Source organism: Salmo salar, chromosome 01, assembly GCF_965601325.2.
Source record: "Salmo salar chromosome 01, fSalSal1, whole genome shotgun sequence".
NCBI classification, from domain to species: Eukaryota; Metazoa; Chordata; class Actinopteri; order Salmoniformes; family Salmonidae; genus Salmo; species Salmo salar.
This window is the reverse complement of record NC_138291.1, coordinates 175,874,416-175,899,161: the sequence shown is the minus strand read 5'-3', so window position 1 is coordinate 175,899,161 and position 24,746 is coordinate 175,874,416. Positions and strand designations below refer to the sequence as shown.

The window sequence follows — 24,746 nt, the reverse complement described above, 5'->3', positions numbered from 1 at the left end:
TGTGTGAGAGCAAGGAGGCCTACAAACCTGACTCACTTACACCAGCTCTGTCAGGAGGAATGGGCCAAAATTCACCCAACTTATTGTGGGAGGCTACCCAAAACGTTTGACTCAAGATAAACAATTTATAGGCAATGCTACCAAATACTTATTGAGTGTATGTAAACTTCTGACCCACTGGGAATGTGATGAAAGAAATAAAAGCTGAAATAAATCATTCGCTCTACTCTCTATTATTCTGACATTTCACGTTCTTGAAATAGTGGTGATCCTAACTGATCTAAGACAGTGAATTTTTACTAGGATTAAATGTAAGGAATTGTGAAAAGCTGAGTTTAAATGCATTTGGCTAAGGTGTATGTAATCTTACGACTTCAACTGTAACCACAAGTTGTTTGGGATGTTTGCCATAAAAAAATAATTTTACTGTTATCAAACAACAAACTCAAGCGCATACAGTTTGCCAAACATTACTGGAACTGTCAATGGGACCGGGTTCTATGGTCAGATGAGACCAAAATAGAGCTTTTTTGAAACAAACACCAGAGGTGGGTTTGGAGTAGACAGAAAGATATCCATGCAGAAAAGTACCTCAGTGCTTTGGACAATGATCCAAAGCACACCTCCAAAAATCAACACATTGTTAACCGACCACAGAATCAAAGTTTTACCATGGCCATCCCAGTCCCCTGAACCAAACCCCATAGAAAACCTGTGGGATGAGCTGAAGAGGAGAGTCCACAAGCGTGGACCTCGGGATCTGGAGAGATTCTGTATGGAGGAATGGCCTCAGATCTCTTGCCATGTGTTCTCCAACCTCATTACGCATTACAGGAGAAGAGCTGTTATCTAGGCGAAGGGTGGTTGCACAAAGAATTGAATGAAGGGGTGCCAATAATTGGGACACATATTTGAGAAAAATATTTGTTTCATGATTTAATTTTTTTTTCTATTTTACTGTAATTAAAGGTTAGATTTTTGTGAATATTTTGAATGAAAGACCTAGTCGATAAACAGACTTTTTTTTAAAAAATTCTTCACAGCCCGTTTTGCTCATATTTACCAAGGGTTACAGCCTTATTTTAAAATTGATAAAATTATATGTTTTTTATCAGTCTACACACACACACACACTACCCCATAATGATGAAGCAAAAACACGTTTTTAGAAATTTTTGTTAATTTATAAAAATACATAAAAATGAAATATCACATTTAGATAAATATTCAGACCCTTTACTCAATACTTTGTTGAAGCACCTTTTGGCAGCGATTACAGCCTCGAGTCTTCTTGGGTATGACGCTATAAGCTTGGCACACCTGTATTTGGGGAGATTCTCCAATTATTCTCTGCAGATCCTCTCAAGCTCTGTCAGGTTGGATGGGGAGCATTGCTGCACAGCCATTTTCAGGTCTCTCCAGAGATGTTTGATCGGGTTCAAGTCTGGTCTCTGGCTGGGCCACTCAAGGACATTCAGCGATGTGTCCCGATGCCACTCCTGTGTTGTCTTGGCTATGTGCTTAGTCTCGTTGTCCTGTTAGAAGGTGAACCTTTGCCCCAGTCTGAGGTCTGTATTCCATTCCATGTAATACAGTTCACACTGAAAAAGATTAGCCCACTGGCGCTAGTTTTCATTTATTTACCCAATAGTGCAAAGAGTTAGTTACTTCTATGGGCTTTCATGTTTTTCTATTGTGGGTAATGGGCAGTAGCTTATATCATACTGGATATGTACTGGATAACGGCACAATTATCTGGCTTTTTTTGGGCGTAGACTCATTAAATGTATTTAATATATGACTCATCAGGCTGAATTTTAATGCTGATCAAAGCTGTAATCAAATCCAGACATTTGTATGCTGTATAATAGGTCTATTTACAGTATAATGCTGTATAATAGGTCTATTTCCGGTATAATGCTGTATAATAGGTCTATTTACAGTATAATGCTGTATAATAAGTCTATTTACAGTATAATGCTGTATAATAGGTCTATTTACAGTATAATGCTGTATAATAGGTCTATTTACAGTATAATGCTTTTGAATGACACTTCTGGTTTTGGAAGAAAATACCTAGTTACCTGGGAGAAAAGTGATTTATTCTCAGGATGGAACATTTTGTAACCCCGTCCTCTCTGTTTGGCCTTGTGTCCCACTAACCCCTTCCTCTCTGTTTGGCCTTGTGTCCCACTAACCCCTTCCTCTCTGTTTGGCCTTGTGTCCCACTAACCCCTTCCTCTCTGTTTGGCCTTGTGTCCCACTAACCCCTTCCTCTCTGTTTGGCCTTGTGTCCCACTAACCCCTTCCTCTCTGTTTGGCCTTGTGTCCCACTAACCCCGTCCTCTCTGCGTCCCAGTGAAGATGCAGCTGCTGCCGTGGCAACAAAGCCCGGGACACAAGAATTGAGGGCCGGCTTCTAAACAAGGCCAACTATTGTTCCCTTTAGTACTTTGGTGAAGAGATGCAGTGAATGAACGGGGTCCTTTCCTAAAATAAGGACTATGTTTATGTTTGCAATTCCCAAGTAAGACACTTCATTGCTGTATCCATAGGGTGAAATTTCTCCCTTTTATGATTTAAACGCACAACTTTTTACATTTTACCGGTGTTCATCCATGTTGGTTCCTGATCAACCCTGTTGCTGTGAGCTGGCAAACAAAAGGTCCCAACACTGGCTTGGACTCATGTAATGCAAAATGGAGTTTAATGCTCTTACGTGGCGTTTGAAAAGGATTAGACCTCGGTTCTTTTATTTATTTAAACTGAAAGACAGTCGCCCAAATTGAATCTGACCACATGGTATAGTTACGTAAGACACATCTGATCGGAAAATGGTTCTGTAGAAGGAGTGTCATTTGGGCTTATGTAAAAGCTCCTATGTGACAACAACCTTGTTTTTGTGACGAGGACGGGTGGGGGTAGCGGGTGGGGGTAGCGGGTGGGGGTAGTGGTTGTGCCCAGTGGGTATTTTATGCATCAGCAACCTGCTGTATGGCTTTGGTGAGGGATCCAACAAGCTGGAATAACTCCCTCTCCTTGACATCCATAGATCTCTAAGGATTCCATAGGTGTCCCCCATATCACTTCTCACCCATCCTGTCAACAGTCATTGTTCATTAGGGGGAAGACCAGATGTCTTTTTATTTAACCTTTTATTTAACTAGGAAAGTCGATTTAAGAACAAATCCTTATTTACAATGACGGCCTAGGAACAGTGTAACCCACAGCCTTGTTCAGGGGCAGAACGACAGATTTTTACCTTGGCAGCTCGGGGATTCAATCCAGCAACCTTTCGGTTACTAGTCCAACGCTCTAACCACTAGTCTAGCTGCCGCCCCGATAATAAACACCTTTTCTCTTTGGACACAGCCTAGGTCTACCTACCAAGCGTGTGTGTGAGAGAGAGAGAGGGAGAGAAGGAAGGAAGGAGGGAGGTGTTGGTGAATAATACCACAGACCCACTGATCTGTGACTGAATGGGGGACAAAGGCCTATGCTGAAGAGTCCACCGAGAGAGGACCCCCAACCCCCTCCTCAGCCCCTGTGTTGCTGTCCCTTTACTGTGGCTGTGTGACGGTGCACCTCCCTCCCACACTGGATGAGAAGGGGAGAAACTAGCTCTCTGACTGTCCACTCAGACACACTTTACCCGGGCATGCTTTCTGCGTTTGTCCCCTAGATGGTCGAGGTGGGTGAGTGATTTATTTTTTGTGGTCGTGTTTAAGTTCGGTTAGGCAGATTTTCTATTTCATTTAGAGAAGAGAGAAATAACTCCACTACCAGTCTGTGGGTATCTGTGCTCAGACTTTAGTTAGCCAGCTCAACACTACAGATCAGTGTAAGTCTATTCTGAAGTCTTCCAATACAAGTCTTCTAATACACTTTATGGGTACCGGTACTTTCAGAAAGATTCGCCGATGCCACTGTAAGATACAGAGTAGGCTTTGGGCCATACCATCATGCACTATTTGTTGTTCTACCTCCTGTAGAGTATTGGGGGGGGGGGGGGCCTGCCTGCCTGCCTGCCCTATGGAGCGCCACACAATGCAGCAGGTGTGGATAATCTTTATTTCACTGGCCCTGGTTCCCTTTATGGCTCACCACTTTTATTTATTTATGTCACCTTTATTTAACCAGGTAGGCCAGTTGAGAACAAGTTCTCATTTACAACTGTGACCTGGCTAAGAATAAAGCAAAGCAGTTTGACACAAACAACAACACAGAGTTACACATGGAATAAACAATCATATAGTCTATAACACAACAGAAAAATCTATATACAGTGTGTGTGAGTGTATTTGTGTGTGTGTGTGACTGTGTGTTTGGACCTGGCTCATTCATCATCCCATCCAGTCAAGGGAAAATGCAACTTCATCTCTGGGGAGCAATTTGAATGCCTTCCCTCTCTAGCACTGCAATAATATGAGAGAAAGTGAGGTTTGCCATTTTTAAAGACAGAGCAATGAACTAACCATCTCCTCAGTTTCTGCCCCAGGGGAAATCTGTGCATTCTCATGCATTTCATGAGGTGGAGTGGAATGCCGATTTTCACTGAAGGCTGAAAGTTGTAGGCCTACCTTCCCTCACCCCCTTCCAACATCATCAAGACTTGACATCAAGTGCATTACTTAATTACAAGTAGACCTAGAGTTTGGAATCATCCTAGTGGATGAAATGTGCTTCCATTCTGACTTTGGATTAGGTTAGCTGGAGCAACCAAACGTTGGTCAAATCTTGTCTATTCATGATTCAAACACTGATTGTATAGTATCTCATCGGAAACTGACTGAAACTCCAAAGGACCCAGAATAGATGAAGGCAAGGGAGCACAGAGAGACCAGCCAGCAGAGGGAGAAGCACAGCATCCGCTGGAGGAATCAAAGTAGACGGAAATACGGCCTTTTTCATTTTAGCACTTGAAGATGGGGCTCTGGCAGCAATTCTGTTCTCGTGCTTTCAACTCTGGCCGTACATATTTGGCCCATGAGGAGGATGTGTGTGAGTGTTTTTCATTCATCTTTATCCTGTGGTTCTATAGCTCAGTGAATTAACCCCTCTGTGAGCAGAGGATGTTTATGTTGGCTTTGGACAGCATTTATTCTTTTCACATTCACTGTTAAAGTGAACACTTATTTTTTATTTATTTTTTTATTTCAGTTACACATAATTGGACCCAACAAAGTGGTGAAAAATGTGTGCCTTTTTTAGAAATTCTGATTTGTTTTCTAATTTGGTCATTTCCTGTGACTTAGTATGGAGTACTGGCTTTAACAAGGAGCAACATTTTCCCCATGACAGTTTATGCAGTGATGTGAGAGTTAACTTCCCTTTCAAGTCAAAGTGATTTTCCTTCAGGTGGCTCTGTGTCCTTCACTAAACTGTGATGAGATTTCTGAGGTGGTGTTTTGAAACGCTCTTGCTGCAGTGTCTTACTTTGGGTTGAAAAAAAAATTTGCACCTTTTTATAATAAAGCATTTGCAGGTTAACAATAAAATAAATGTCCTAATGTGATGAGTAGCCAAGATTCAGTAGCAGTCGTCACTGTAGCCTAAGTTAATTTAACGTGTGACTGTTTGCAACAACAAAATAGACCGTTATGAACAGAGCTCTCGTTTCGAGGGAGAGAGACACAATATTTTGCCTAATTTAAAACTGGGCACACATGGATATGGCAGAGAAAAGCACTCGCCTCGATCCGACACGGTGTTGCTTGCTGGAGTAGTTGGGCTAGTACGCCCACTTGTTTTGGTTTGACATGGGCAGGAGCAGGCCTGCAAGCCGAGGGTGAGAGAATTCCGTGTTTGATATTGTTCCCTTTACACCAAGGTTAGAATGATAAACAAATACAAGCTCTAGATCACTTCATATTCACCATGAGGGGACAGAAATAAATCAAATCATTCAAAATAGGCAAAAAAAAAAGTAAAAATAAAAACAGCTGAGGATTATTTTAAATCACAAGCACGTAGCTTACAGTTGGAAGGCCCGCGGCAACTAGATCAGGAATGGGCAACTGGCGGCCTGCAGAAATTACCTGTAAAACTGCACATTTTTCTCTCTGCCCCATGGCAAAATGTGTAGAATTGCAACAAACTTGCTTTAAAATTGCAAAATGTTCTCTACGCCCCCTTGGCAAAATGTGCAGAACTGCAGGAAACTCCCTTTAAAACGTAAATGTTTTCTCTTCGCTGTCACAAGGGGGGCTGCTAAAATGTTTTGCTCGCGAAGAGGGGTGGGGGGGTTATTGTGTGTACGCAGACTCACGAGCCACTGCAGTCCCTTATGATGAGTCCTGTTTTTCACCCCATCAAAGTTGCCCATCTCTGAAATAGATGATTGAGTTGTGAATGTCAAATCAAACTTTATTAGTCACATGCGTCGAATACAACAAGTGTAGAACCTTACAGTGAAATGCTGACTTACAAGCCCTTAACCAACAGTCCAGTTCAAGAAGAGGAAAATATTTACCAAATAATCTAAAGTAATAAAAAAACAATAATGAGGCTATATACAGGGGTACCGGTACTGAGTCAGTGTGCAGAGGTACAGGTTAGTAACGAGGCTATATACAGGGGGTACCGGTACTGAGTCAGTGTGCAGGGGTACAGGTTAGTAACGAGGCTATATACAGGGGGTACCGGTACTGAGTCAGTGTGCAGGGGTACAGGTTAGTAACGAGGCTATATACAGGGGGTACTGGTACCCAGTCAGTGTGCAGGGGTACAGGTTAGTAACGAGGCTATATACAGGGGGTACCGGTACTGAGTCAGTGTGCAGGGGTACAGGTTAGTAACGAGGCTATATACAGGGGTACAGGTTAGTAACGAGGCTATATACAGGGGGTACCGGTACTGAGTCAGTGTGCAGGGGTACAGGTTAGTAACGAGGCTATATACAGGGGTACAGGTTAGTAACGAGGCTATATACAGGGGTACAGGTTAGTAACGAGGCTATATACAGGGGGTACCGGTACTGAGTCAGTGTGCAGGGGTACAGGTTAGTAACGAGGCTATATACAGGGGGTACCGGTACTGAGTCAGTGTGCGGGGGTACAGGTTAGTAACGAGGCTATATACAGGGGTACAGGTTAGTAACGAGGCTATATACAGGGGGTACCGGTACTGAGTCAGTGTGCAGGGGTACAGGTTAGTAACGAGGCTATATACAGGGGGTACCGGTACTGAGTCAGTGTGCAGGGGTACAGGTTAGTAGAGGTAATTTGTACATGTAGGTGGGGGTGAAATGACTGCATAGATAATAAACCACGAGTAGCAGCAGTGTAAACACAAATGGAGGGGGGGGGGGGGGTCAATGTAATAGTCCGGGGGCCATTTGATTATTTGTTCAGCAATCTTATGGCTTGGGGGTAGAAGCTGTTAATGAGCCTTTTGGTCCTAGACTTGGCGCTCCGGGACCGCTTGCTGTGCGGTAGCAGAGCGAACAGTCTAGGACTTGGGTGACTGGAGTCTGACAATTTTATGGGCTTTCCTCTGACATCGCCTATTGTATAGGTCCTGGATGGCAGGAAGCTTGGCCCCAGTGATGACCTTACGGTCAGATGCCGAGCAGTTGCCATACCAGGCGGTGACGCAACCGGTCAGGATGCTCTCAATGGTGCTTTTTGAGGATCTGGGGACTCATGCCCTCCTCCTGAGGGAGGAAAAGGTGTTGTCGTGCCCTCTTCACGACTATCTTGGTGTGTTTGGACCATGATAGTTTGTTTGGTGATGTGGACACCAAGGAACTTGAAGCTCTTGACCCGCTCAACTACAGTCCCATTGATGTTAATGGGGGCCTATTCGGCCGTCCTCTTCCTGTAGTCCACGATCAGCTCCTTTGTCTTGCTCACGTTGAGGGAGAGGTTGTTCTCCTGGCACCACACTGCCAGGTCACTGACCTCCTCCCTATAGGCCGTCTCATCGTTGTCGGTGACCAGGCCTACCACTGTTGTCATCAGCAAACTTAATGATGGTGTTGGAGTCGTGTTTGGCCACACAGTCGTGGGTGAACAGGGAGTACAGGAGGGGACTAAGTAGACACCCCTCAGGGGCCCCAGTGTTGAGGCTCAGTGTGGCAGACGTGTTGTTGCCTACCCTTACCACCTGGGGGTGACCCGTCAGGAAGTCCAGGATCCAGTTGCAGAGGGAGGTGTTTAGTCCGTGTCCTTAGCTTAGTGATGAGCTTTGAGGGCACAATGTGGTTGAACGCTGAGCTGTAGTCAATGAACAGCATTCTCACATAGGTGTTCCTTTATGTCCATTTGGGATCGGGCAGTGTGGAGCTCGATTTTAAAGATTTGTGTAAACACAATGGCAGGTATGTGAAGATGCATGCACTAAGAAATGTCATCAGGATTGGGCCTCACGCTCGCTCCGTCAGGGCATTTGAGCCTCTGTCTCTCTGTCTCTGTCTGTCTCTGTCTGTCTCTGTCTGTCTCTGTCTGTCTCTGTCTGTCTCTGTCTGTCTCTGTCTGTCTGTCTCTGTCTGTGTCTGTCTGTGTGTCTCTGTCTGTCTGTGTCTGTCTCTGTCTGTCTCTGTCTCTCTTTCAATTCGCTTTATTGGCATGACGTAACAATGTACATATTGGCAAAGCTTATTTTGGATATTTACAATATAAAAATGAGAATCAAAATTGTCAATGGGACAACAATAACCAAGGGTCAAAATAACCATACATTCAACAATAACAACAGCCATACAGTAGAGTACATGTGCAGGTTTATTGGTCTGTCAGAAACTGTCCCTCAACTTATGGCAGGCAGCAATGTAGTGCGCTGCCAACACACAGCTCTCTGTGTCCTCCCCCAACAGGACGGGTAGCCTATTGTCATCAGAGAGGTCTTTTAAACCTTGAATAAGGGTTTCAAATTTGGGGAAATGGCACTCTCTAATTGTTTTATATTTTTTACATTTTGTCAGGAAATGCAGCTCCGTCTCAGGTTCTGCTGTTGTGCAGTGGTTGCACAGCCTTTCCTCTACAGGGAGCCAGGTTTTCCTGTGTCTACCCTTCTCAATGGCAAGGCTGTATCTCTCTCTCTCTCTCTCTCTCTCTCTCTCTCTCTCTCTCTCTCTCTCTCTCTCTCTCTCTCTCTCTCTCTCTCTCTCTCTCTCTCTCTCTCTCTCTCTCTCTCTCTCTTTCTCTCTTTCTCTCTTTCTCTCTCTCTCTCTCTCTCTCTGCGCGAGTGCTGTTCACAACCTGCTTTTTCCAAACAGCCATGAATTAACTTAGTGCTGTGACTGCTGTTATTTATTTATTTTGTCTGCATAGATGGGCTCCCGAGTGGTGCAGCAGTCTAAGGCACTGCATCTCATTGCTATAGGCATCACTACAGACACCCTGGTTCGATTCCAGGTACAATTGGCCCAGCAACGTCGGGGTTTGGCTGGTGTAGGCCGTCATTGTAAATAAGAATTTGTTCTTATTGACTTGCCTAGTTAAATAAATAAAAAATGGATGCATGCAATGCTTTATTATGAAGGTGATCGTCAGCACCCCCTACTCTAAACAACTTCCCGCAGTTATGTCTTGTATGCAACCGCCTAATCTAGGCTTACAAAAAGGGGAAACACATTGTGCAATATGACATCTAACATGGAGGAGGAAATGATTGCCCAAAGAAAGTTTAAACTGCCACTGACTGACCCCAATGATAAGAGTGAATTTTTCAAAACACCAGAGTGAATGTTTCCAAACTATGTTTTCCTGTGATTGTATTTAGAAATATTACGATATTGCCCCAAATCCTGGTGACATTTCTTAGTGGATGCAGCTTCACGTACCTGCCATTGTGTTTACACAAATCTTTAATCACAGCAACAATTATTCACAGAATACACCTATATTAGCCTACATTGCGAAGGAACCGATCGACGCGAAGTTCTACTGGATCTGTATACTCCATCTGCAAAACATGCTACTGAGTGGAAAAGCACAAGGGTTAGCTTGTGTTTTCATTTGTAGACCTTACTACAGGTGTATTGTGGTTGTACTTCTGGAGGTAACATAAAGATGGTTTATTGACATGCTTTACTTTCGGAACATGAAGTAATGAATGCACTGAGGTTTTCCTTAGAGGGTATTTCCATTGAAAAGGACCCATGAGCACCAACATGTGAAATTCATAGGAGAATATCAAATTGGGTGACAAATGAAAGTGAAGAGTCTATTTTTAGGGTATTTTTTATTTCACCTTTCTTTAACCTTTTACGGCTAGGGGTTCCGCTAGCGGAACGTTTCCACAACATCCGGTGAAATGGCAGAGCGCCAAATTCCCAAAAATATTATTAGAAATATTTAACTTTCATACATTCATATGTGCAATACACTAAATTAAAGCTTAACTTCTTGTTAATTTAGCCACCGTGTCAGATTTCAAAAAGGCTTTACGGCGAAAGCAAACCATGCTATTATCTGAGGACAGCACCCCATCAAACAAACACATGACAATCATAATTCAACCCGCCAGGCGCAACACAAAACTCAGAAATAACGATATAATTCATGCCTTACCTTTGTGAAGATCTTCTGTTGGCACTCCAAATAAGTTCTGTTATACTCAGACATAATTTTAACAGTTTTAGAAACTTTTGTGTTTTCTATTATATGCATATCCTAGCTTCTGGGCCTGAGTAGCAGGCAGTTTACTTTGGGCATGCTTTTCATCCAAAATTCCGAATGCTGCCCCCTGTCCTAAAAAAGTTAACCAGGTAGGCTAGTTGAGAACAAGTTCTCATTTACAACTGCGACCTGGCCAAGATAAAGCAAAGCAGTTCGACACATACAACAACACAGAGTTACACATGGAATGAAGGAATTGATACATTTCTCAACCATTTCCATCTAAAACATTTGGCATAAGTAAAGGCTTTGACTTAAATGAAATCAAATTGTATTAGTCACATGCGCCGAATACAACAGGTGTACTTACGAGCCCCTAACCAACAATGCAGTTTAAACCAAAAAATACTGATAAGAGTATGAAATGAAAGCGACAAGCAATTAAAGAGCAGTTGATTTCTGGATAAACAGATGGAAAAGGAGTCTTTTAGAAAACATCTACCAGAAAGTCTTAAAATGTATCAGAAATAATGTACCAGTCTGGACACACTTATTCATCCCAGGGTTTTTCTTTATTTTTACTATTTTCTACATTGTTGAATAATAGTTAAGACATCAAAACTATGAAATAACACACATATGGAATCATGTAGTAACCAAAACCTGGTACTTTCACTTCATGGCAAATAATGCAAGTGACTTCACTTACTAATTTCTCTGAACAGGGGGGGAAAAAACAGGCCGCTTTACTCGCGTTAGTCAGCACGGCGAAAGCCAGGCCCGCACAGCGCGCGGTTTCACCAGGCTACTGATATTCCCTAGGGTTGTTTGGCTTGTTGATCAGTTACTTGTAGATCAATGACCGTCAACACAGTTACATGCTCAGTTCAACACTGAATGAAAATGAGGTATTTTCGGAAAGTAGAAAGTAAGTAATATGAGCAACAACACAAAAATATGACTCGGCGATTCGTAACGTTTTGAATCGATTTTCTGACCCCTGCCTGTAGTTCTCACAGAAACCACTTCATGTCACCATTTTGTCCCTCAACACTTTCCCTGGTTGTCACTACTCTTGCTCAACAACAACAAAAATGCCATCTGTCTCATCACAATTCAAGTCACTCCCCAAAAATGATTTTGAGGTAGGGTTGCGTTTTACCCCAAGTTATCCTACATTTGACCCATGTTACATTTAGCCCCACTCTCCCCTATGCACTCACTGTGTGAGTGGTAACGTGCTTAACCATGCATATTTAGGAATTGAGGAATAATGTAGGAATGGAAAGTTCTGATCTACATCTTTTTAACAAAGGCCGTTAAAACTGCTGTGTTGTGCGTTGGCTGCTTGTCAGAATGCAGGTTTCCCTCCCTGTGGCACTGGTAACTTGGATGTGCCTGGAGAGGAATATTTCTCTAGCCTAGAACACACAACAACAACAACAACAACAAGCCGACTAGGTAAATAGATCAACTATTCTACACTGGGGTTGTCAGACTCATTACTCCTTTTGTTTGCGGAGGAAAAGTAAATGTGGATTGTTCTAGTATCTTCAGTGTGCCTCGATAGAATATATATATTTTTTTCTTCATGTTTCATATTTTTGGGGAGCAATCACATCTCAGAATACCAATGGACTCACCTTCACGTCTCAGAATACCAATGGACTCACCTTCACGTCTCAGAATACCAATGGACTGACCTTCACGTCTCAGAATACCAATGGACTCACCTTCACGTCTCAGAATACCAATGGACTCACCTTCACGTCTCAGAATACCAATGGACTCACCTTCACGTCTCAGAATACCAATGGACTCACCTTCACGTCTCAGAATACCAATGGACTCACCTTCACGTCTCAGAATACCAATGGACTCACACTTAAGCTCGACTGACATGACTGCTGAAAAAGTGAAAGTCCCAGACAGTCTATTGCACATTTATTTTCCCTTTAGGAAACAAGTATGAGAACACCAACATATTTGCTATTATGTGTGGTTGCACAAGGCCAGGTGTTAATGTGAGTAGTGTTGGACACTAGCCGAAGGTAGCCGAGCAATACACTTCTATTGTGTCTGTGTAGGTCACCAGACTCAATGGCATATGCCTGTACTCCGGGCTCATTGTGAGTAAAGTAGCACCACAGCTAAGTAGAGAATAGTGTCAAACACAGGAGCCTGCGGCCAGTCTCTCCTGTCTTAAGACAAGGAATATCTCTAACCCAGATAGTGACTACTTGGAGAACCTTACGCATACACTGCCTTTCGAGCATTTGTGTGTATGCACGACTGCACGTGTGACTGTGTGTATGCACAACTGTGTGTGTGTGTGTGACTGACTGTACACTTGAACACATTTCACGTGTGTATGGGTAGTGTTAATGTGACGACTGTACAAACGGTCAGCTCACCTCTTGCCTCTCCTCTCTATCCCAGGTGTGACTGACCCGGTCAGGAGCCTACTGCCCTGAGAGGCTGTCTGGATCTCTGCCTCCTCCTCTCAGGCTACGTCCCCCACCCCCACCCACCCAGGCCTGCGCTACAGTACCCCGTCCCCCACCCTACCGTGGGACGTTGGAGCATCATCCTAGCCTAGCAGTGAGGGATACTAGACCCTGGAACACGTTAAGCCTGCTAAGTGATGAGCGAGTTCTGGTTGTGTTTCAACTGCTGTATTGCAGAGCAGCCCCAGCCGGTAAGTGACCCCACAACCAATTGAGTCATTTTATGTCACACTTTTTAATAGCGCTGTAGTATAGAACACACACATTTAACTACGTGATTAGTGTTTGTTAGAGGTTTCTAAGCTCACTCTTATTAGTTCAAATGGAAGTATGTGACACTCAGGATCTGGGTTAAGTGTGTGTGAACTGCCTGTAGTGGCCTGTATCCTCCAACTCAGAGACTGCTACGCCCCAGACCCCTGGCCCCAGACCCTTATCCCCAGAACCCTGGCCCCAGACCCCTGGCCCCAGACCCCTAGCCTCCACCAGTGTACCATAGGGCTCGGTGGAGAAATGATCCTAACATCCATCAGACTTTCAGATCCAGGAGAAACGTCTTGGGGTAGGAGCTGGGGTAGGAGCTGGGGTCCGTCTTGGGGTAGGAGCCGGGGTCCGTCTTGGGGTAGGAGCCGGGGTCCGTCTTGGGGTAGGGGCCGGGGTCCGTCTTGGGGTAGGGGCCGGGGTCCGTCTTGGGGTAGGGGCCGGGGTCCGTCTTGGGGTAGGGGCCGGGGTCCCTCTTGGGGTAGGGGCCGGGGTCCCTCTTGGGGGAGGGGCCGGGGTCCCTCTTGGGGGAGGGGCCGGGGTCCGGTCTGTTTTAAACACCCAAGCAAGGCAGGAGATGTTACATTTTTGTTGTTGAAAATGTTATAATTTTGAAATCAGTCCCATCCATCAACTACAGTACAGATTGATTTATTTGAATGTTGAGAAACATGCTCCCTCTTCCAACAAGTAGGATGCTGTGATCCCCAGTGTGTGTGTGTGCACTGTGTTGCTTTTTGTACCGTCTCTGTGCAATGTGAATGCCCTCCCTCTAGGCCTAAACTTTCAAATCATTACACATCCCAGGAGATGGCTGCTGTCACAACACATTAATCCTCAACCCCCCCATTCCCAGTCTGATCACACACAACCTGGAAACCTGGTCTAAAAATAGATGGAAATGTGTCTCTGATTAGATTCCTCCACAGCAGAAAATCCTTTGTTCTTGTTCTTCTCTACTTTTGAGTGGTGTCTGGTGTGAGTGGTGTCCAGCTGGTCCCCACCAGTGTGTGTGTGTGTGTCTCCAACTGGTCCCTCCCAGTGTGTGTGTGTGTGTCTCCAACTGGTCACCCCCCCCCCCCCCCCCCCCCCAGTGTGTGTGTGTGTGTGTGTGTGTGTGTGTGTGTGTGTGTGTGTGTGTGTGTGTGTGTGTGTGTGTGTGTGTGTGTGTGTGTGTGTGTGTGTGTGTGTGTGTGTGTCCAACTGGTCACCCCCCCCCCCCCCCCCCCCCAGTGTGTGTGTGTGTGTGTGTGTCCAACTGGTCCCTCCCAGTGTGTGTGTGTGTCTCCAACTGGTCCCCCCCAGTGTGTGTGTGTGTGTGTGTGTGTGTGCGTGCATCTAGCTTTCTCCACAGTAAGAGGTGAGGTTTTCCTCCCTCTGCCTTTTATGGCCAAAGCATTTGAAGAATCCTGAGCGTTTTTTTTCGGCTCTGTCCAAGCTGAGAGTTGATGATTCTGCTAAGCTTGACCGACCAGAGGGCTGAGACGAGCCCCCGTCCCTGCAGGAGGCCTTTTGGTAGGCAGGTTAAAAAAAATATATATATATTTTTTTTTTAACCTTTATTTAACTAGGCAAGTCAGTTAAGAACAAATTCTTATTTTCAATGACTGCCTACCAAAAGGCCTCCTGCAGGGAGTGTGTGTGTGTAGGACAAAACACACATCACGACGAGAGACAACACTACATAAAGAGAGACCTAAGGCTGCAACACATGGTAGCAGCACAAAACCTGGTACAAACCTAACCCTAAGCTTGGCCGACCACAGGCCTGAAACCCTTGTCGTCTGTCATACATGTAGCAGAGCAAACAATTCACTCTCCCTTCCCATCTGACAAAACATACTGCTTCACACTGATTGGTTTGTTGACCGTTCTATTGAATAACTATGTTAATAGACTCACCAAAGGCTTCCTGAGGATCACAAGGCCTCTCCATGACGAATCCTGTCATATCTATAGTCATACACACAACTCCGTTTAGGTGAAGACGCGCTGTATTAACCCATGGAAACTGGATTGATCTGCAGGATGATGAGGAGGATGATGGGCAAGGATTTTAAGTAGTGCTTTAATAGGACTTGGAGTAGGCTAGAAAAACTCTCGTCTTCAAAACAATACTAACCCACTGCTCAACTAAGGAAACTATTTATCGCAGGTGGAAGCTGCTTCGCTGTCCTTTCTACTATAAGCCACAGGCTAACAACTTCACATAAGCATAGATTGATAAAGAACGAATATCTGAAAATGGTTGTATTAGAATATTTTACTTTTTTATTTCCCTTTTTTTTGACTGTTTCCTCCTGAATTTACACTGAACAAAAATATAAACTCAACATGCAATAATATTTACTGAGTAACAGTTCATATAAGTAAGTCGGTCAATTGAAATAAATAAATTAGGTCCAAATCAAATTTGATTGGTCACATTACACATGGTTAGCAGATGTTAATGCAAGTGTAGCGAGATGCTTGTGCTTCTAGTTCCGACAGTGCAGTATTATCTAACAAGTAATCTAATAAATTCACAACGACTACCTTATACACACAGATGTAAAGGGATGAATAAGAATATGTACATATAAATATATGGATAAGCGATGGCTGTGCGGCATAGGCAAGATACAGTAGATGGAATAGAATAGAGTATATATGAGATGAGTAATGTAGGACATGTTATATAAAGTGACTAGTGATACCTTTATTAAATCCATTTATTAAATGTATTAAAGTGGCCAGAGATTTGAGTCTGTATGTTGGCAGCAGCCTCTCTATTAGTGATGGCTGTTTAACCTCACTAGGGTAGGAGGCACTATTTTCACCTCCGGATGAAAAGTGTGCCCAAAGTAAACTGCCTGTTTCTCAGGCCCAGAAGCTAGGATATGCATATAATTGGTAGATTTGGATAGAAGACACTCTAAAGTTTCAAAAACTGTTAACATAATGTCTGTGAGTATAACAGAACTGATATGGCAGGCGACAACCTGAGAAATCCATCCAGGAAGTGGGATTTCTTTATGTTTGTGGTTTTATATTGAATGCCTATACAGTATCCCATAACTTAGGACTCAAATTGCACTTCCTATGGCTTCCACTAGATGTCAACCGTCTTTAGAAATTGTTTCAGGCGTGTATTCTGAAAACTGAGGGAGTAAGACCACTCTGAGTGAGTGGACCCTGGGAAGTTCCCAGACCTGTTTTCTGAGCATGACCGAGAGCGTGCCTTTATTGTTTTTCTTTTATATTGACGACGCTATTGTCCGGTTGAAATATTATCGATTATTTAGGCCAAAAACAACCTGAGGGTTGACTATAAACATCGTTTGACATGTTTCTACGAACTTTATGGATACTATTTGGATTTTTCATCTGCCTGTTGTGACTGCCTTTGAGCCATTGGATTACTGAACAAAACGCGCCAACAAAACGTTTTTTGGATATAAAGAGGGACTTTATCGAACAAAACAAACATTTATTGTGTAACTGGGAGTCTTGTGCGTGCAACCATACGAAGATCATCAAAGGTAAATGATTAATTTCATTGATATTTCTGACTAATCTACTTGGCTGGTAACTGTATGTAATGTTTTGTGTGCTGGGCGCTGTCCTCAGATAATCGCATGGTATGCTTTCACCGTAAAGCCTTTTTGAAATTCGACACAGCGGCTGGATTAACAAGAAGTTAAGCTTTATTTTGATGTATAACACATATATTTTCAAGAATGTTAAATATTTGAATTTCGCGCTCTGCAATTTCACTGGATGTTGGCCAGGTGGGACGCTACCGTCCCAGGTACCCATAAGAAGTTAACAGTCTGATTGCCTTGAGATAGAAGCTGTTTTTCAGTCTCTCTGTCTTAGCAATGATGCACCTGTACTGACCTCGCCTTCTGGATGATAGCGGGGTGAACAGGCAGTGGCTCGGGTGGTTGTTGTCCTTGATGATCTTTTTGGCCTTCCTGTGACATCGGATACTCTAGGTGTCCTGAAGGGCAGGTAGTTTGCCCCCGGTGATGCGTTGTGCACACCGCACTACCCTCTGGAGAGCTTTGCGGTTGAGGGCGGTGCAGTTGCCGTACCAGGCGGTGATAAAGCCCGACAGGATGCTCTCGATTGTGCATCTGTAAAAGTTTGTGTTTTTGGTGACAAGCCAAATTCTTCAGTCTCCTGAGGTTGAAGAGGCGCTGTTGCGCCACCTTCACCACGCTGTCTTTGTGGGTGGACCTTTTCAGTTTGTCCGTGATGTGTACGCTAAGGAACGTAACTTTCCACCTTCTCCACTACTGTCCCGTCGATGTGGATGGGGGGGGGGGGGGTGTGCTCCCTCTGCTGTTTCCTGAAGTCCATGATCATCTCCTTTGTTTTGTTGACATTGCGTGAGAGGTTATTTTCCTGACACCGCACTCCGAGGGCCCTCACCTCCTCCCTGTAGGCCGTCTTGTCGTTGTTGTATAATCAAGCGTACCACTGTAGTGTCGTCTGTAAACTTGATGATCTGAGTTGGAGGCGTGCATGGCCACGCAGTCATGCGTGAACAGGGAGTACAGGAGAGGGCTGAGAACGCACCCTTGTGAGGCCCCAGTGTTGAGGATCAGTGGGGTGGAGAAGTTGTTTCCTACCTTCACCACCTATGGGTGGTCCGTCAAAGTCCAGGACCCAGTTGCACAGGGCGGGGTCGAGACCCAGGGTTTGGGGGGTACTATGGTGTTAAATGCTGAGCTGTAGTCAATGAACAGCATTCTTACATACGTATTCCTCTTGTCCAGATGGGATAGGGCAGTGTGATGGCGATTTGCATCTGTGGACCTATTGGGGCGGTAAGCAAACTGGAGTGGGTCGAGGGTATCCGGTAGGGTGGTGGTGAAATGATCCTTGACTACTCTCTCAAAGCATTTCATGATGACACAAGTGAGTGCTACCGGGCGATAGTCATTTAGTTCAGTTACCTTAGCTTTCTTGGGAACAGGAACAATGGTGTCCATCTTGAAGCATGTGGGGACAACAGACTGGGATAGGGATTGATGAATATGTCCATAAACACACCAGCCAGCTGGTCTGCGCATGCTCTGAGGACGCGGCTAGGGATGCCGTCTGGGCCGGCAGCCTTGCGAGGGTTAACACGTTTAAATGTTTTACTCACATTGGCCACGGAGAAGGACAGCCCACAGGCTTTGGTAGCGGAACGTGGCACTGTATTGTCCTCAAAGCGATCAAAGAAGTTGTTTAATTTGTCTGGGCGCAAGACGCTGATGTCCGCAACGGGGCTGGTTTTCTTTTTGTAGTCCGTGATTGACTGTAGACCCTGCCACATACGTCTCGTGTTTGAGCTGTTGAATTGCGACTCTACTTTGTCTCTATACTGATGCTTTGCTTGTTTGATTGCCTTGCGGAGGGAAAAACTACACTGTTTGTATTCGGTCATGTTTCCAGTCACCTTGCCCTGATTTAAAAGCGGTGGTTCGCGCTTTCAGTTTTGCGCGAATGCTGCCATCAATCCACAGTTTCTGGTTAGGGAAGGTGTTAATAGTCACAGTGGGTACAGCATCTCTGATGCACTTGCTAATAAAGTCACTCACCGAGTCAGCATATACATCAATGTTACTGTCTGAGGCAATCCAGAACATATACCAGTCCATGTGATCGAAGCAATTTTGAAGCGTTGGTCGGTCAGACCAGTTGGTTGGTCAGACCAGCGTTGGTTAGACCTGAGCACGGGCATTTCCTGTTTTAATTTCTGCCTATAGGATGGGAGCAACAAAATGGAGACATGGTCAGATTTGCTAAAGGGAGGGTGGGGGAGGGCTTTGTATGCATTGCGGAAGTTAGCATTCTGGACCATTGCTACTCTATCAGCTTGTGTCGCGCATTCAATATGCTGATAGAATTCAGGAAGCCTTGTTCTCAGATTAGCTTTGTTAAAATCCCCAGCTACAATAAATGAACCCTCATTTCTTATTCACAATCTGGATTTCACATGACTGGGAATACAGATATGCATCTGTTGGTCACAGATACCCTTTGAAAATATAAAAGTAGGTGTGGATCAGAAAACCAGTCAGCATCTGGTGTGGCCACCATTTGCCTCATGCAGCGCGACATCTCCTTCCCATATAGTTGATCCGGCTGTTGATTGTGGCCTGTGGAATGTTGTCCCACTTTTCAATGGCTGTGCAAAGTTACTGGATATTGGCGGGACCTGGAACAGGCTGTCGTACATGTCGATGCAGAGCAAACATGCTCAGTGGGTGACATGTCTGGTGAATATGCAGGCCATGGAAGAACTGGTACATTTTCAGCGTCAGGAATTGTTTACAGATCCTTGCGACATGGGGCAAAGCATTATCATGCTGCAACATGAGGTGATGGCGGCGGATGAATGGCACAACAATGGGCCTCAGGATCTCGTCCCGGTATCTCTGTGCATTCAAATGGCCATCGATAAAATGCAATTGTGTTCATTGTCCGTAGCTTATGCCTGCCCACACCATAACCCCGACCGCCACCATGGGCCGCTCTGTTCACAACGTTGACATCAGCAGACCGCTCGTACACATGACACCATACACGCTGTCTGCCATCTGCCCGGTACAGTTGAAACCAGGATTCATCTGTGAAGAGCACAGTTCTCCAGTGTGCCAGTGGCCATTGAAGGTGAGCATTTGCCTACTGAGTTGGTTACAATGCCAAACTGTAGTCAGGTCAAGACCCTGGTGAGGATGACGAGCATGCAGATGAGCTTCCCTGAGACGGGTTGTGACAGTTTGTGCAGAAATTCTTTGGTTGTGCAAACCCACAGTTTCATCAGCTGTCCTGGTGGCTGGTCTCAGCTGGGCTGGCGTGATTACATGTAGTCTGCGGTTGTGAGGCTGGTTGGATGTACTGTCAAATTCTCTAAAATGATATTGGAGGCGGCTTATGGTATTGAACATTCAATGAACATGCAACAGCTCTGGTGGACATTCCTGCAGTCAGCATACCAATTGCTCGCGCAACTTGAGACATCTGTCATTGCGTTGTGACAGAATTGCATATTTTAGTGGCCTTTTATTGTCCACAGCACAAGGTGCACCTGTGTAATTATCATGCTGTTTAATCAGCTTCTTGATATGCCACACCTGTCAGGTGGAAGGATTATTTTGCTAAATGAGAAATACATCCCTAACAGAGATGTAAACAAATGTGTGCATGAAAGTTCCGAGAAAGAAGCTTTTTGTGTGTATGGAATGGAACATTTCTGGGATCTTTTATTTCAGCTCATGAAACATGGGACCAACACTTTACATGTTGCGTTTATATTTTTGTTCAGTTTAGGAAGATGTGTTTAACAGAAATTAGTTGTACATTCCCCTAAGCAGTGCATGTGTGGTTCTCTGTGTGTGGCGTGTGCGTGATTCTGTGTGTGGTATGCGCTTGTATGATTGTATGTCTGTGAGAATGAAACTTTGTGTATGAATGAGCTTGTGTGTGAGCATCTCTTTGTCCCAGATTTACCTAACCCAGATTAGACTAAATTGCTAAAACAGGCATTGCACTTCTGATGAGCGGTGATGGGGGAGGCCTATATAAATTAGACCATCCAGTAAGGAGAAGAGCGCCTGAGGACTTCCTCACGTGAACACTTTCCCCATCTACACCCAGAGCACTAGTGTGTCCTCATTCTGGGATGCCCAGCAATATGCCACATCCATCATTCTCATTCCGGGATGCATAGCAATAGGCCACATCTAGCATTCTCTCCACATTTTATAACCTTTGTATTGTTTTATGATAGTCATATGGTCATTTTAACAGTGGTGCTTGTGGGATTCAAACCCACAACCCTGATGTTACCCTTGCCAGGCTCTGTGGGAACTGAATGATCAGTGGTGTGTTAATGGAAATATAAATGCCTACGTCATACTGTCCATCCCAATAGCTTCACTGCCTTAAGAAAGTATTCACACCCCTTGACTTTTTCCACATTTTTACAGCCTTAATTAAAAATGTATTATATTTCTATTTTGTGTCACTGGCCTACACACTATACCCCATAATGTCAAAAGTGGAATTATGTTATTAGAATCTTTTACAAATTGAATTTAAAAATGAAAAGCTGAAATATCTTTAGTCATTAAGTATACAACAGAATGTCGCCGGAGGAGATGGCTGCCGTTTTACGGGCTCTTAACCAATTGTTCTATTGTGTGTTTTTCGCATTATTTGTAACTTATTATGTACATAATATTTCTGCCACTGTCTCTTATGACCGAAAATAGCTTCTAGATATCAGGACAGCGATTACTCGCCTTGTTCTGGACGAAGATTTTTTCTTTAACGAGTCGGATGCGAAGGATTTACTTCAGACATCAGACAAGGCCCTCATCCTCGTCATTCACAGGAGAAAGAGATGGAGATATCGGGGAAGTAGTTCGGGGTGCCTTGTAAGGATCTGACGCACAGTCATTGGATAACAAAATAGACGAGCTACGATTATGAATATCCTGTAATATCTTATGTTTCTCCGAGTCGTGGCTGAACGACAACATGGATAATATACAGCTGGCGGGGTTTACGCTGCATCGCCAAGATAGAACAACTGCCTCCGGTAAGACAATGGGTGGTGGTCTGTGTATATTTGTAAACAAGTTGGTGCACAAAATCTAATATTAAGCAAGTCTCGAGGTTTTGCTCACCTGAGGTAGAGTATCTCATGATAAGTTGTAGACCACACTATTTACCAAGAGAGTTGTCATTTATATTCTTCGTAATTGTCGCTCTACCACCGATGCTGGCACTAAGTCCGCACTCAATGAGCTGTATTCCGCCATAAGTAAACAGGAAAATGCTCATCCAGAGGTGGCGCTCCTAAGGGCCTGGGACTTTAATGCAGAGAAACTTAAATCCGTTTTACCTCATGTCTACCAGCATGTCACATGTGCAACCAGAGGGAAAAAAACTCTAGACAACCTTTACTCCACACACAGAGATGCATACAAAGCTCTCCCTCAGCCCTCCACTTGGCAAATCTGACCATAATTCTATCCTCCTGATTCCTGCTTACAAGCAGAAACTAAAGCAGGAAGCACAGGTGATGTGGTAAATAAAGAAGTGGTCAGATGACGCAGAAGCTAAGCTACAGGACTGTTTTGCTAGGACAGACTGGAATATGTTCCGGGATTCTTCCGATGGCATTGAGGAGTACACCACATGAGTCGCTGGCTTCATCAATAAGTGCATCGAGGACGTCGTCCCCACAGTGACAGTACATACATAACAGAAACAAAGAATTACAGGCGATATCCGCACTGAGCTAAAGGGTAGAGCTGCCGCTTTCAAGGAGCTGGACTCTAACCCGGACGCTTATAAGAAATCCCGCTATGCCCTCAGACGAACTATCAAACAGGCATGAGAGCATCAGCTGTTCTGGATGACTGTGTGATCACGCTCTCCATAGCCAATGTGAGTAAGACCTTTTAAACAGGTCAACATTCACAAGGCTGCAGGGCCAGACGGATTACCATGTCGTGTACTCCGAGCATGTGCTGACCAACTGGCAAGTGTCTTCACTGACATTTTCAACCTGTCCCTGACCTGAGTCTGTAATACCAACATGTTTCAAGTAGACCACCATAGTCTGTGTCCAAGAACACTTAGGTAACCTGCCTAAATGACTTCCGACCCATAGCACTCACCTCTGTAGCCATGAAGTACTTTGAAAGGCTGGTCATGGCTCACATCAACACCATTATCCCAGAACCCCTAGACCCACTCCAATTTGCCGTACCGCCCCAACAGATCCACAGATGATGCAATCTCTATTGCACTCCACACTGCCCTTTCCCACCTGGACAAAAGGAACACCTACGTGAGAATGCTATTCATTGACTACAGCTTAGCGTTCAACACCATAGTGCCCTCAAAGCTCATCACTAAGTTAAGGACCCTGGGACTAAACGCCTCCCTCTGCAACTGGATCCTGGACTTCCTGACGGGTCGCCCCCAGGTGGTAAGGGTAGGTAACAACACATCTGCCACGTTGATCCTCAACACTGGAGCCCCTGAGGGGTGTGTACTTAGACCCCTCCTGTACTCCCTGTTCACCCATGACTGCATGGCCAGGCACGACTCCAACACCATCATTAAGTTTGCTGGCGACACAACAGCCTGATCACCGACAACTATGAGACAGCCTATAGGGAGGAAGTCAGAGACCTGGCAGTGTGGTGCTAGGACAACAACCTCTCCATCAATGTGATCTAGACAAAGGAGATGATTGTGGACTACAGGAAAAGGATGACCGAGCACGCCTCCATTCTCTTAGACGGGGCTGTACTGGAGCAGGTTGAGAGCTTCCTCGGTGTCCTTGGTGTCCACATCTCCAACGAACTATCATGGTCCAAACATACCAAGACAGTCATGAATAGGGCACGACAAAGCCTATTCCCCTTCAGGAGACATATTTGGCATGGGTCCTCACATCCTCAAAAGGTTCTACAGCTGCACCATCGAGAGCATCCTGACTGGTTGCATCACTGCCTGGAATGGCAACTGCTCAGCCTCCGACCGCAAGGCACTACAGAGGGTAGTGCGTACGGCCCAGTCATCACGGGGGCTAAGCTTCCTGCCATCCAGGACCTCTATACCAGGCAGTGTTAAGAGGAAGGCCCTAAAAATTGTCAGACTCCAGCCACCCTAGTCATAGACTGTTCTCTCTGCTACCGCACAGCAAGCGGTACCAGGGCACCAAGTCTACGTCCAAAAAGCTTCTTAACAGCTTCTATCCCCAAGCCATAAGACTCCTGAACAGGTAATCAAATGGCTACCCAGACTATTTGCATTGTCCCACCCTCTCTTTTACGCAGCTGCTACTCTCTGTTATCATCTATTTATAGTCACTTTAATAACTCTACCTACATGTACATATTACCTCGACTAACCTGTGCCCCCACACATTGACTCTGTACCGGCACCCCAGGTATATAGCATCGCTACTGTTATTTTACTGCTGCTCTTTAACTATTTGTTATTTTTTCTTTTTTTACTTATCTATTTTTTAATTACCACTTATTTTTCTTAACTGCATTGTTGGTTAAGGGCTTGTAAGCATTTCACTAAGGTCTACACCTGTTGTATTCAGCATTTCACTGTGAGGTCTACATCTGTTGTATTCGGCACATGTGACAAATAATTTAATTTGATTCGATTCTTTTCAACCCCTTAGTTATGGCAAGCCTAAATAAGTTAATAAGTAAAAATGTGCTTAACAAGTCACATAATTAGTTTCATGGACTCACTCTTCGTGCAATAATAGTGTTTAACATGATTTTTGAATGACTACCTCATCTCTGTACCCCCACACACATAATTATCTGTAAGGTCCCTCAGTCAAGCATTTCAAACACAGTTTCAACCACGAAGACCAGGGGTGTTTTCCAATACC

General features: G+C 44.6%; 1 protein-coding gene across 1 annotated transcript in view; it reads left to right on the top strand.

The window, feature by feature from the left end:
• The window catches only part of cdc42se2 (CDC42 small effector 2), an 82,894-nt gene that overhangs the window by 37,468 nt on the left and 20,680 nt on the right, over positions 1 to 24,746 (top strand). Inside the window, exon 2 of the mRNA XM_014145375.3 lies at positions 13,002 to 13,260. Coding sequence (XP_014000850.1) covers positions 13,207 to 13,260 — 54 coding nt within the window. The 5' untranslated portion in view covers positions 13,002 to 13,206. The remainder of the gene's footprint in view (positions 1 to 13,001; positions 13,261 to 24,746) is intronic.